Consider the following 13,364-nt stretch of genomic DNA (forward strand, 5'->3'; position numbering starts at 1 on the left):
GTTTCTTTGGCCCCTCTGATGTTGTTTTGCTCTCAATTTTTCAATCATGTCTTTTCGCTCTCCCTGCTTTTGATTTTCTAGCGTTGCGGTACCCCCCTCTCTCACAGTCTCATTCCAATGACAGAAGCATGCAATTTTCCGCCAGCATAATCATCCAAAAAATGGCGAAATCGGATTGGACCTCCTGAAAAAGTTTCTTCTTCACCAGGCATGAAAGAATAGGAACGATTCTTCATGGGTTCCATCTCCCTCCAATGTCTGCACCATGAAGGTTTCCATCGGCAGCATGGAAAGAACGAATGGCTAACCGAATGCAGCCACAGTCTAGATGGGCCACGGGCTATGCTGTAAGTTAAGCGTCGACGACTATCATCCCTCGGCTCGCGTTCCCTTGTGATGTCGACACTTTGTCGAAAATCTCACAAGCGTGCTTTAGAAAATCTGATCATCCGCGGATCTTGTCGATAGGGCTGATAAGCTGAATAATATTCGTGCCCTGGTCCGGTTTGGTGGAGTCGCTGCTTGCAAGAGGGGAGCATTGGTGTTTGCTATATATGGGGACGTGGATATGAACAAGCGGCCAGGGCTTAGTGCCACGAGGTGGCGAAGGTAGAGAAGGCCCCAGAGTAAAGACTTGTGGACGTGGAGATGAGCTGACAGTCGGGGCTTACCGCAGCCTCAAGCTTTTAGTCCGATGGCCTCGTCCCGCGTTTCTGCAAACGGTCCAGCGCTTACGCTCGCGCGTCATGCCATTGGTCGCCGTCCGGCTAAACCCTCCTGTCATCTGGTGTTTCGTTTGGGCACCTCTCCACGCCATCCTTCTCGTCCTCTTCTGCTCCAACATCGCCTGCTGTTACGTCCGCTTTGTGTGAACCTCTGGTATCACTCAGGGAGTTTTCTTTGCTGTCTTGTACTAGGCGGCGGCGGCAGAGGTGTTTGACCGTCGCAGGAGCACAACAACATCATCCCCATATTGTTTTCATCCGCGTGCGGTCCATCGAAACCATGTTTCCAGACTTGCCACTGGTGCAGTAGTTTGCTGTGCCTCTCTGTACTCATCGACCTACACATGGCCAGAGCTTTCAAAACACTTGGTGGCTACTCTAGCCATCGCCGTGGCTTGCGCCTAGTATCCCCACAGCTTCCATAGTTAACCACTTGCTTTGCAATCCTGCAAAGTTCCCGTGCCCCTCGTCGACTCTCTCGTCTTGACCGTTTCGTGTCGTCCTGTTCCATTAACCAACTGCTGACCCGCTTGGACGGCGTCGAACACCTATCTTCTCTCGTACTACGTTCGACGGTGATTGATCTCAATCTTTCCCGCCCTACTTGCCTAACGCTCCATCGTGTGGGAGTTTTATCTGGCTGTGCGAGAGAATTGGGAGTTCCGCCGCCGCACTCAATTTCTCGGCGCCAGTTTGCTACCTTTGCCAGGCTCGGCGGTCTCTGGCAGACTCAACTTTCGAGCTTCCAACAAACCTTGAACCATCTCAGTCTTTGGAAGAGAGGAGCAGAGAGGCTCTCGTCCATGTCAAGCGAATCATCTCGTCATTCCTCTCTCAATATCGAACAGCATCACACCGTCTGACAAATCCCAATTGCTTCGACTCTCTTTCACAGTCGCGAGGAGGGACTCCTCCACGCGAACTCCAGCCTCGCGGCACTCGTCACGTCACTGGGCAGTCTCTCGCAAACATGATCGACATGACTCCTCAACAGGAGTATGCCATCGAGGTCGTGGAGCGAGTGATGTCCTCCATCTCGCTGGCGAGCACCCTCTTCATCATACTCACCTTCACCGCGTTCCCCAGTTTCCGGAAGCCCATCAACAGGCTCGTTGTCTACGCCTCCGTAGGAAATATTCTCGTCAACATCGCCACCATCATCTCGGTCAGCGCCATTCCGGCCAGAGGAGGATCCCCCGAATTATGTCGATTCCAAGGTTTCTTCATTCAGATGTGGGTTTACAATTGCTTCGCCGCGGGTACATCTCTAACTGACTCTTGCGTAGGTTCATGCCAGCCGACTCGCTCTGGACTCTCTGCATGGCTTTAAACGTCTACCTTACATTTTTCCAGTACGATACCCCGAATGAATTCCATATTAGGTTGCTTACATGTTGCAGCAACTACAATGCCGAAGATTTGCGCAACCTCGAAGTTACGTATGCGATTTGCTGTTATGGCATACCGTTCATTCCCTCTCTCATATACCTCATCCTCGACTTGAGCGCCGACAAGGGCATCTATGGCCCTGCTGTCGTAAGTCTTGACAAAACCTGTGATGACATTCCGGCTAATTTGACACAGCTCTGGTGCTGGGTGTCGAGCGGTCACGAGTGGATGCGTATCGCATTCTTCTATGTCCCTGTCTGGTGAGTGCTTTTACCTAGTGATATTGATACATCTAACATCATGAAGGGTCGTCATTGGCACGACACTCATTATCTATGCCTCCACCGGCAAAGTCATCTGCAGGCAGCGCAATGCTCTCCAAGCCTTCGCGGAGAACTCGAATCATGCTCCAGTCATCGAGAACCCCTTCACAGCGGTCAATTCGAATGGTGTCACACGCGTCACGGAAATTCAAGTTACATCAGAATCTATTCAAGAACCTGCCGAGGGTGACAGATCTGGAGCAGGATCACGAAGCTCCTTTACCAGCACCAGAGATTTGGGTGATACTGCAACCCCGATCGCAAGGCCAGAACATGCTCTTACTCGGACTCCCACCACTGGCAGCTGGAAGGAAAGGTGGGACGCGAATCAAAACACTTCAAGCAATGGCCAGACTGAGAATGCCTCTGCTTCCACGTCCAAAGCCCCCTGGATCACAGAGACTGAACAGTTTCGGGCAAGCATCTCTGCCGGTCGTCCTCTTCCACGCGACCTTCTCTTAGATCTTGAGGGACACCGGCCAACCAACGGTGCTGCCAGGAAGAACAGCCTGGCGCGCGTTCAGGCGAATAGAGCTGCGTGGAGCTACGCAAAAGTGTCCTTCTTGATGTTCTTGGCGTTGTTCATCGTCTGGGTACGCCTTCTGCCATGTTACTCACGCGTAAATCTTGCTGACAATTCTTCTCAGGTTCCGTCCACCGTCAACCGCATTTACGCGATCGCGCATCCCACTAAGCCCAACTTCGCTCTCAACGCTATTGCTGCAGGTGTGCTTCCCCTCCAAGGATTTTGGAACTTCTGCATGTACATTGCGACGTCGCGGACCCAGTGCAAAGACGCCTACATCGATATCAGGGATGCAGCCACGGTGTGGTACCATCGCAAGTTCAACAAAAAGCGGCCCGGCAATCGTTTTTCCAAGGACGCACAGTCGGTGTTCTCCAGCAACGGCCGGAAGCGCCTTGGCAGCAATGCTGAGGGTTTTGACGGCGAGAAATCCGCGACGATCCCTCGATCCAGCTCCGTGAGGAACGAGACGTCCTTGTCTAGAGCAGTGTCCGTTGCCACGACGGTCAAGACATCGCCGCGTCCGCCGTCGACCGCCACGTCGCGGTCCACCTTTTCCATCTCCAACATCTCACCGGCCGGATACTACATGCCCAAGCCCAGAGGCTCGAGGTCAAGCCCACACAAGGATGTTCCGTCTGCACGCACACCAGCGACGGTCCAAGAACAGCTTCGGCTGAAGGCCCTGCAGACATCGCCGACCAAATCATCGCGTTCAGGATCCAACCGTCGATCCGCATCGTCGGCGACGTCGTCCCTCGGCAAGCGCGTCCCCCTCAGCCCTTCGGTGCCCCCCATGAGCCCGCGCTCCATCCACTCCTTCGCCACCAACAGGTCGCTGCACGCCGTCTCCGAGGTCGAAGGCGAGGAGCCCAGGGAGACGAACGCCAAGCCGACGGGCAAGAGGAAGGTGAACAGGGCCAGGACGGTCAGCACGTCGTCTAGGGACAAGGAGCTGCCGGTGCCCCCGCGCAAGCGCCACAGCTCGTCGACCTTGACCATGGTCACAACCATGAGCAGCATTCCCGACAAGGACGCGGAAACCGAGGGTTCCTCTGCCGCGTACCGGGACAGCAGGCCGTGAGCGGCTTCGGATGTCTTCTTCCCGTATCCGATCCCCTGACAGGGAGCAGCAAACACCTTACTATTATGCTACTCTCGATCCCTGTCAACACCGAAAAATGTCGTCGCTGTGGTGGCCTGCAAGTGGATTTTCGCTGAAGCATCTGAGGTGGACCGCCTCGCGCTGGAGCGTTCATCGATTCAACAATGCACCTCATCGTCCTACCCAGAAAGTCTCCACGCCTGGAGGATGCAAATCTATAATACAGGAGGACGCTTTACCAAAATCCCACGGCCTTCATACTCGACCAAAGAGTCTCACTCCGTCCCTTCCCTCTTTCACTTTCACTGCGCGCACGAAATACCCCGCCGGACGATGATGAATTACGCTCACATACCACCACCACCACCAACACAGCTTCTCTTTGGCTTTTCTTTTCTCTTCGAAGTTCCTATTTGACCTCAAAACAACCCCCCTATTTCGTCGTTAACCACGGTCTGATAATGGAGCGGAAGACTGGACGCACGTTTGCACATGCAATCCGACGGCGTCAATGCATCATCCGTTGGAAGACATTGATTACAAAACGTCATTCTGGCCTCGGAGAATAGGCGAGATTAATTAACCCACATACTTGACTGAGGACGGATGGATGGACGACCCGCTCGCTCGCTCGCTCGTGCAGAGTGAGAGCAGAAGGCAAAACTGGCCCACGGCGAAGCAGCGCGTACAACACACTCGCGTACTGCGGATGCCTCAACTCCGTCCACCTCGTCGCCCTCTGGGCCTTTCCGTTTCCCTTTTGCTTCGTGTTTCCTTCCGAGCAAGCAGGCAGTTGAATTCGCTTGTCCTCTTCTCTTTAGCTCGTCAATACCCCCACCCCCCTTGTAGAGTAGTAGTTGCAGTGCGTTGCTTTCGATCGCGAACGCGAATAGACGGGCAGACAGATAGATAGACAGATAAAAAGGCTAATTCCAGAACGCCTGCCTTTATCTTTTTCCTCTTTCTCCAGTGCCTCCCCTCAATCAAGCGAGCACCCAAGAACGAAATTGCCGCTCCACTCGATCAATCAAACGACTCATCTCTCTCTCTCTCTCTCTCTCTCGCTGTTTCTCTTCAACAAACTATCGACCCGCCTCACCTCCTCGCGCTATCGACTGACTGCGCAAAAGTGGGTGGGCGCGTGGGTGCGTGGGCGTGTGGCTCACAGCTGTGGCGCTGTCAACCCATGGATGCATGCAACGAATGAACGCTTGCGACCTGCCCTACCACCGAATGGCTGTCCAAAGGACTGTCCGGCTAGATGGCTGGCTGCGGCTGATTGACTGGCCGCGGCTCGTCTCGTCTTGCCCTGCCTGTCTTGCTCTGCTTGCTCCGCATCTCTCTCACGCGCACTGGCAGAGAGCCTCGCTCGCTCGTTCTTTGATCTGCTGCTACTACCTGCCCACCTGGTTGCTCGACGGTGTTCGGAGAGAGAGGGTTGCTGCATCGGGAACTAGTGCTGTGAAGAGTCGCCGACGAGCCGGGCGAAACTGAAGACGGGAAACGTGAAAAGCCGAAAACCGTCCATAGCAGACAGCACCGATGCGTTGCCTTGGCAAGCTTCTCAGTAGCACGCGCGAGGTATATGAGACAAGACTCCAAAATACACATCAGACGACAACTTCGAGAACTTTCTTTTCTTGATTGTAGCAGCCTAGCCAGTCATCGGAGTGACTTTCACCTGTTTCACGACGAACGCAAGCAAAAGACAGCCCCCAACATGCTTCTAGGCATCTACCAAAAAAGCTCCATGCATCTGCCTCCGCTTTTTAATTCGAATGTCAAAAGGTGCGCGCGCACACACTCGCCCCTTGCCCGGACGCGGGCGCGGCACATAACACTCAACAGAGTATGGACACAGAAAGGTCGCAGGATTCATTCCATGCTGCCTTTTCTCTCCTCCCCTCCCCCTCCCCTCCCCTCACGACAACAACAACAACGGGGCCTCGGCTCGTGGCCATGACCAAAACAATAAAAGACAAACACTAACAATACTTTCGCCACTCGCAGGCAGGGAGGAGAACCAGAACAAACGAAAAAAAAAAAAAAAAAAAAAAAGCAAGGAAACAAAAGCCGCCTCAAAGTGCAACATGGTATCTATAAGGAGAAGAAGAGGAAGGCTAGGAAGAAAAGGAGGATAGAGAGGTAAAAAAGGCTGTAAGCGCTCCCCCTCCGCACTCCAGAACGGGTAGGCAGACAACAACGTACACCCCCCGCGACAGTAGTGAGTTGAAGATCCCAGAATTTCCGAATCAAGAATATGGGGCACTAGACAAGAGCGCAGCCGAGAGAGGCATGAGAAAGACGTGAAAGCTACGAGCCTTGTCGGGCCCAATAGACACGTAAGAGAGACTGGAAGGAAAATGGAGGATGATGACACATCCGATACTGTAACCGAGAAAAAAAGATGTGTACTATTGAACATGGCGGTCTCGAAACTTGAAATTTGATTGAGCATGCAGTAATCAGGCGGACCTGACGGTAGTCTCTGCTTGGCTTTCTCCGTCTCGAATGCGAGAAAAAGCAGAAAAAAAGGAACAAGGTGTTTTGACAGTGAGGACAGGGCTTGGTCAAAGACACGGTCGACTGTGGCTAGTTCGGGACGTGTAAAACCGGTGGAGGATTTCGTGTAACGGAGAAAAGATGTCTAATGTGACACGTCCAATGCGAAGAGGATTGAGAGTGGTTGCGAGGCGAGTCAAGACGCGGTCGCGAAGTTGCTCGCATCATCGCTACATCCGCTCTAAAAAGCAGACAAAGAAATTCGGTGATTAAAAGAGTGGTTTGTTTGGGAGGAGAAGGCCGGTACGGTCGAGTTTGCCAAGTGAGAGTGAATCCTGGGGCCGTTGACATGGTGATTGACGAGGCACCACGATGGCCCGTTATGGTCCCACTTCGGGAGATTTCCCGGAGCGTCGACGCAGCCGAGAAAAAAGCAAGTCGTGTACGACCAAAGATATAATACCTCGCTTGAGAGGTCCCGTCATTTGGCGTGTGATGCTGAGAGTCGCTGGCTAGGCGCCGAGACCATTCAGATCTCAAGGTCCACTCTGACGCAATGTCGACTTGCTCCGAGGAACGGTAATGTCAAGGAAAAGATCAAGAGAAGGAGGAACATGACGATGTCCTCTTCGTCGTGTGCCGTGCGCCGCATGAGCACAGGGCAGGTTTGGTTCTTGGTTGCAAAGAAGCAAAAACGCACCAATAGCGCCAAGTTGTGTCATTGCTTTTCATGCCCGTCGTTCGCCCATGCTTCATTCGTGTTCTTGCGTTCATAGCGCAGATATTAATCCCAACTCCTTCCGGACCCGAGCACAATAAGGAGGAAAGACGAAAACGTGGCCGACGTTGGTAGGATGCAATCAAGTTAGGAGGAGAGGGGGAAGATAGACGTGCTGTGCCACGTGGTGTGGTATCGTCCGTGGAGACGATGCCTGAGGCCATCGGATGGCCCCTTTCGAGGACTCCGAAGTCCGTGCGCCGCTCCATGTTGCTGCCTGTGTTGATCCCCTTGCGCTTATGTTTTCCAGCCCCTACTACCTCTCCTCAGCCGCGCGCTGGAACTTGGGTGGCGTATCCGGATAGCTGCCCGGAAGCAGTGGCATGCTTCCTCTCCTGCCACCTGCTGCACCGCTCGTGACGGGTGTTTTCGGCGGCGCAGGCGACAGGGGTGGCTGGTCTCGCCCAGGAAATGTACCAGCAGTGGAGACCTCTCCCATGTCCTGGCTCTTGTCGCCGCGTATTCTCCGGCGCCAGAATCTACCAAGCACACCTCCCCTACTCTTTGGGCGACTCTGCGCTGGTGCTTCGCCTGTGCCCTCAAACGTATGGGGGTCGTCCTGGTACAACGTACTGCTTTTACTAGTCCCGGTTCCGGGAGTGGCAACGGCGTCTGCTGCGGCTGGGGTGAGGGAGCCTTTGCGGTTGTGGCGGTTCCTCTTCCAGCGGGATTGCGTCTCCACCGGAGTATGCATGCCGGACAAAGCTCCAGGGGCTTGCGAGGAGCCATCTGAGGTGTGAGGTTTAGGGGGCATGGGACGAGATTCTGGAATGGCCGGGGGAGTGAGGTGCTTTGGATCGATAGTGGCGGGGCTGTTGGGGCCAGAATGGGGTGCTCGATATCGCTTGCTGACGTGGACCTGTCCATTTGCTGTTGGCGGGAAGCCAGGACTGTCGGGCAATTGCGGCTGGACGCAGTCAGTCTCTGATGACGTTGGTGAATTTGATTCAGGCCTCTCCAGAAATTTCGAAGATGCGGGAGAATGAGGCAGAGGTGAGTAGTTGGACGAGCTGGGCGAGGGACGTACAGGCGAATCTGGTCTTGACGATATTTGGAGATTCGAAGGAGTTTCTTGCCGACTTTTGCGACGCTTGGAAAGGGGCGACTGCGAGCGTAAGCGCAGGCCCTTCTTTTTTACATTCTCGGAGGGTTTGCTCGGGTCTTGGGTTACCAGGATGGTTGTTAAACTTGCATCGGCGCTACCACGACGTGACTGAGAGTTTGAGTTGCCATTTCCAGGAGTTAGATGGCGGGGTATGGGGATGGCCGCAAGAGACGAGCGCCGCGTCTCCGTTGGGGAGCTGGGTCCTCGCGAAGAGCGCCCCGAAGAGTCTGAACCATTCACGCGCGTAGGAAGGAAGAGGGACCTTCGCTTGACCGAACTGGTGTTGGACTGCGAGCGATCTGGTTGGGGAGGTCGGGATTCCGCCACTTCCTCGAGATTTGAGGAATCGTCGTTGCGCGCTTGCTCGAGAATCAAGCTGTTTTCAAAGCCTCCAATACTCGAATCGGTCTTCGGCTTTTGCTTGTCTTTTTCTTGGTCGATTCTCTCTCTCCAAATCCTCTCGTTCGTGACGATTTCGTCAACGGCAAATTTCATACTGGGAAGTATGTCGGCAACGGCCTTGAATAACGGACGCGCAAAGATGTTCATGAAGCCTATTTGAGACTCTCCCATCTTGACCATGTCGTCGCGGACAGGCGGACCGCCTACCAGACAGGTCGGAACTTGAAGCTCTTCTTCCATCTGGCCCTGATTACTAAACTCGTCTGTGAGTATAGCGGCCCACCGAGCAGCCGTGTTGAAATTCCGAGCCTGCAAGCGCCGCATTAGCTGGTGTCAGGCAGGCGGATCGATCACTCGACGCAACCGCCACTGCCGCGAAACTTAGCTCGACTTACCACGTTACTGATGTCGGCGCACTTGATGAGTAAACCACACACCAAGTCGCGATTTTCATCCAAGACCTTTTGGATCCAGCCGTCCATTCCACCCTGGTTTTGAGCCAGCTTTTCCTGCAGGTTGCCGAGATCAGTCATGTATCTGAAGTGGAGACCCATGTCGGTGGCCAAGATGGTAGTGATCATCAGCTTGCGCATGGCCATATCAGCAAAAGCGCTTGGCCAGTACCTGCGCAGAATTTGGGAATATGCAGCGCAATGAAAGGACTCTAGGACGGAGCGATCGTTGTAGAGCTGCGCCAAGGGAGCGTTGAGAGCGACGAGAAAGGCATTGTTGACGCCGGGATGTCCCACGTCATGTCCAATAGCGGAAATCAGCAAGGTGAGAGCGTCGAAAGGCTTGAGGAGAGAAGAAATCGGAGGCTGTTCCGGAACCATACTAGGAGTGCCCGCAGGGTACGTGGGTAATGCGCCAACCTGGAGCAGGAAGAAGAACAAGGCTTGTAACACGTCGACGACATGACGAAAATTGTGGTAAAGGACGAATTCGTTGTAGGCGCTGCGGCTCGCAAGGAGAAATATCATCAAGTCATCTGAAAAATGCAATGTCAGTTGCGTTCGCGCAAGTTGATCTGTGGGACTTGTAACCTTCGGCCATGCGCCAGCGCTCCACCTCTGGCATACTCAACGCGTGCTGAAGCATAGTGAGCGATGCGTACAAAAGCTCGTCGTCGTTGAAGTCGTGCGCGGAAAATGACCAGGTTCCGACCGCCCTGGCAATCTCTTTGCGGCGCTCCACGCTGACCTCGACGTCGCTGGACACTTGGTCAGTACGATCGCACAACCAGTACGCAAAAGCGCCTACCTGGGATCCAAGGTATCTTGTGCTGTGTCGGGACAGCAGATATTCCCCATAAGATTCGATACCATGGCTTCCCTGAGATATGAGAACGGCTTTTCCTCGTTGACACCAACCCACGACACTTTCCTCGCCTTTTTACTTGCGAGAAAACTCGACTTTTCCCTCATGACTTCTTTGTTTATCCGGTAAGCGTGCACGGCAAGTCCGTGGATGTGGTCTTTTGAAAGCGGGCTTGCCAGTACGTCGACCGCGCCAGCGTCGAGGTATCGAACCAGGCGCACCGTGTCGGTAAGCACGCGCGAACCGCCAGGAGTGGGTGATGAGGGATCGCTGGCAGTGTCTTCGCGATTCAAGCCACTGAGTATTATGATGGGTATGATCAATCTTGGCAGTCGGTGGTCTTGGACTTCGGCAGAAATGTGCCTCAACAAATGCATGCCATAGAGATCTTCGGGCTCGATGACGTCGGGGGTTCCTCTGGCAGCGGTGGGCGAAGGGGTCCGAGGCTCCCGTGACAGTCGCTTCATCCGGCGCTCTTCGTCGTAGGGCAGGTCTATCAGGACTAGCACGGGGCAGTTGTCGAGGTTGGTGGTGTTGCACAGGTTCCATATGCTATCAAGGCACGCAGAACCGGACCGATGCACGTCGACTGCGGTGAGCTGGTTAGCAGGCATTCCTTGTTGGGGCGGAGGAGAGGAAGCGGTGCCGCATGCTGGTCACGTACCCTCGTTGAAAATGGACAGGAGCGTCTCAACGTTGGACAGCACCTCGACCGTGTCCGCCTTTCTGATGTTGAAGTATCCCTGGGAGGAGGCGGAGCGGGCGTCGCGAGCGTTCATGCCGGCTGCCACATTGTCCCTCCGCACACGCTCTGGATGCGCCCGCCGGTCGAGATAGATGACATTGCACGCTCCATGGTCCATTGTCGCGTGGCGCCGTGGGCCAGCGCAATGGTCCTTCCTCTGGGATTACAGCCCCCCGCCGAGTCGGGAGGCGAGGTTCCCGACAGCAAAATGCTGAGAGAGAACCGCGCGATGGGCCGGGCAAGGTGGACGGCTCAGGTGGACTTGTGCGTGTGTGGAATGGGTCGGGGAGGGCGGGTGGAGGAGGACTCGAGCGGCGGGACTCGCGCGGCGCAGGAGAGGGTCGAGGAGGGAGTTTTGGGGCGTGGTTCGAGCGCAATGGACACGTCTGCTCGCGGCGCAGTTGAGCGGCGGAAGCGATGCTGGGGCAGTCGGGGGAGGGTGCGGCGCGCGCGCGGTTGGGATGGGGTCCCGTCTCGGTGGTCGTGGTGGGAGATGGCGGACGGGAAGGGTGGATGGGGACGGGACTTGTGGTACGTTTAGCGCGGGCGTGGGAGTGTGCAGAGGTTTGGTGGAGACTTTGGTCTCTGGGAGGGACGGGCGCAGAGTAGACGACGATTCGGTGCTGTGGGCTGGCTGGTGAAGCAGCGCACGTCGTCGGCCGTCACGCCTGGGACGGTGTTTCGACGGGCGTTCGAGTCAGCGGGCCTCGGCGGCCTCGAAGGGACCAGGGATGCGGGCGCGGGTGGTATTGGTGGTGAGAGCAAGATGCGCCTGAAACGAAGGCTGCAGGTTGCTGTGGTCAGGACGGTCGAGGGGGCTCACTGGCCTGGGCACGGTCAATGCTGGGTGCAACACGAGGGCAGGGCAGATGGGAGCCAGGCAGGCCAGGCGAGAGAGAGAGAGAGAGGGCAGACGCGACGGCGGTTAAGAAGGGGCGAGAAGGCGGACAAAGGCGGGCGAGGGAATGCACGCAGCCAAGACAGCAGAGAAGACAGTGGCGCTGCCTGGCGACGGATGAGGCGCCGGCCGACGGGCTACGGTACGGGCGGCGGCGGCGGCGGCGAGGGATGGGCGAGGTCAGGTCGTCTGGTCTGCGCTTCTGGTGGTCGTGGTGTTGTCGTCGTGTATGCGGTGATTGAGAGCGAGGATCAAGCCATGGTGGTGAGGTGGATTCGATGGCAAGCAGACTCGACGACGACGACGACGACGACGACCATGTACGTCTGCCGGCTCGCAACGCACATGCTGCAGGAACAGGCTTCTCGAAAGCTTCGATGGATGCTTCCATGTGCTTGCTTGCTGTGCTGCCGTGGTTGTTGTGCGTGCGGCTGGCGCTGGCGCTGGCGCTGGTGCTGGCGCTGGCGGCACACCTCAGGCACCAACTAGACAGGCACACCTCAGGCGCCGCTCAAACGGATGCGGTGCGGCTTTGTCTGCCACTGCGACACGGTTTCTCATGCATTGAGCAACCCTCTGTGCGACGCCCTGAGACGCCCGCCGCGAACGGAGAGAAAACACGTCCTCGACCCTCCCTTCACCACCTCACCACCTCAAGCAGATCATGTGGAGCCTGCCATGTGAATCCGCAAGGATCATGACCAGCACCCGACTGCCAGGCCATGACCTCAACACCTTGCACTCCGTCACCGCCTCTACTTGCTACAGTACATCACACGTACTGCCAGAAGCAAAAACACCTCTCTTCACCTCTTTTCCTCCCCGTGGCTGCGCTAGGCCCATCTGCTAAGGTGCCTCCTCGCCACATGTAGTCATTCGAGGCGCCTCTTGCCCCCAACCTTAATTCTGCCACACCGCGCCCCCATCATATATCTGCCTCGCCACGGTCCGACTCTGTCCTCAGGCTACAAGCCCTTTGTCTGGTTTTGGCGCCACCTGTCGTCTATTTCTCACTCGAATCAGCGCATCCCCAAATGTCAGACGACAGCATGGTTTGGCAATGCGCATGACGCACACCTACTACTTCCGGCACTCGGTTCAAACACTTATTCTGCAAACACCTCGCATGCGTTTCCAAATCTGTCCGATGGGTGTCGACGTTTCTCCGTGTCTTTTTTGGCTTGCTTGTTTTCTCTCTCCCTCCACTCCTTTGCACTACCCTCTTGAAATTCACCAAATAATAGAACTGATCAAACTAGTTCATTGCGCTGCCATTGCGCCGCCATTGTGCTATTATTGTGCCGCTGAGGTTGTGCGAAAGTCATTCCATCTAAACCAACTATTTCGTGGTAGACATCCTACCTTACCCGATTGTTATGCGACATAGTGTCTTCATGGAGCCAATATAGCAGTCCGCCCCCTGAACCTTCTCTGACCCCTTTTCACTTCCAGTCACGATTGTCACCTGCAAATTCCAAACCTCCAAGTGATTGTACATTCCATGGTGATATGATTCGATATATTCGTCTTGATCAAGCGCCGAGATCTG

At 55.3% G+C, this 13,364-nt stretch overlaps 4 protein-coding genes across 4 annotated transcripts; 2 read left to right on the top strand and 2 right to left on the bottom strand.

The window, feature by feature from the left end:
* Positions 1–1,270: 1,270 nt before the first annotated feature.
* J3D65DRAFT_345240 (uncharacterized protein) lies at positions 1,271–4,161 on the top strand. The gene is made up of 5 exons (XM_066795528.1): positions 1,271–1,958; positions 2,012–2,077; positions 2,126–2,374; positions 2,421–3,030; positions 3,085–4,161. Exons 1-5 carry the CDS (start codon positions 1,696–1,698, stop codon positions 4,045–4,047), a joined length of 2,151 nt encoding a protein of 716 aa, XP_066656462.1. The 5' UTR covers positions 1,271–1,695; the 3' UTR covers positions 4,048–4,161.
* A 1,673-nt stretch (positions 4,162–5,834) lies between these two features.
* Positions 5,835–6,855, bottom strand: J3D65DRAFT_344613 (uncharacterized protein). Its single transcript, XM_066795521.1, has one exon. The coding sequence runs from the start codon at positions 6,524–6,526 to the stop codon at positions 5,990–5,992; it is 537 nt and encodes a 178-aa protein (XP_066656463.1). The 5' UTR covers positions 6,527–6,855; the 3' UTR covers positions 5,835–5,989.
* A 1,625-nt stretch (positions 6,856–8,480) lies between these two features.
* Positions 8,481–11,035, bottom strand: J3D65DRAFT_526508 (uncharacterized protein; the record flags this gene model as incomplete). Its single annotated transcript, XM_066796646.1, has 5 exons — positions 8,481–9,164; positions 9,251–9,843; positions 9,899–10,065; positions 10,116–10,761; positions 10,837–11,035. Coding segments are annotated over 5 exons (2,289 nt in total), but the record flags the coding sequence as incomplete, so codon positions are not given.
* Positions 11,036–11,359: 324 nt separating this feature from the next.
* Positions 11,360–12,589, top strand: J3D65DRAFT_344624 (uncharacterized protein). Its single transcript, XM_066795522.1, has one exon. It carries the CDS (start codon positions 11,684–11,686, stop codon positions 12,302–12,304), a length of 621 nt encoding a protein of 206 aa, XP_066656465.1. The 5' UTR covers positions 11,360–11,683; the 3' UTR covers positions 12,305–12,589.
* The last annotated feature ends 775 nt before the right edge of the window (positions 12,590–13,364 follow it).

The sequence above is a fragment of the Phyllosticta citribraziliensis genome (assembly GCF_038025025.1).
Source record: "Phyllosticta citribraziliensis strain CPC 17464 chromosome Unknown J3D65scaffold_5, whole genome shotgun sequence".
NCBI classification, from domain to species: domain Eukaryota; kingdom Fungi; phylum Ascomycota; class Dothideomycetes; order Botryosphaeriales; family Phyllostictaceae; genus Phyllosticta; species Phyllosticta citribraziliensis.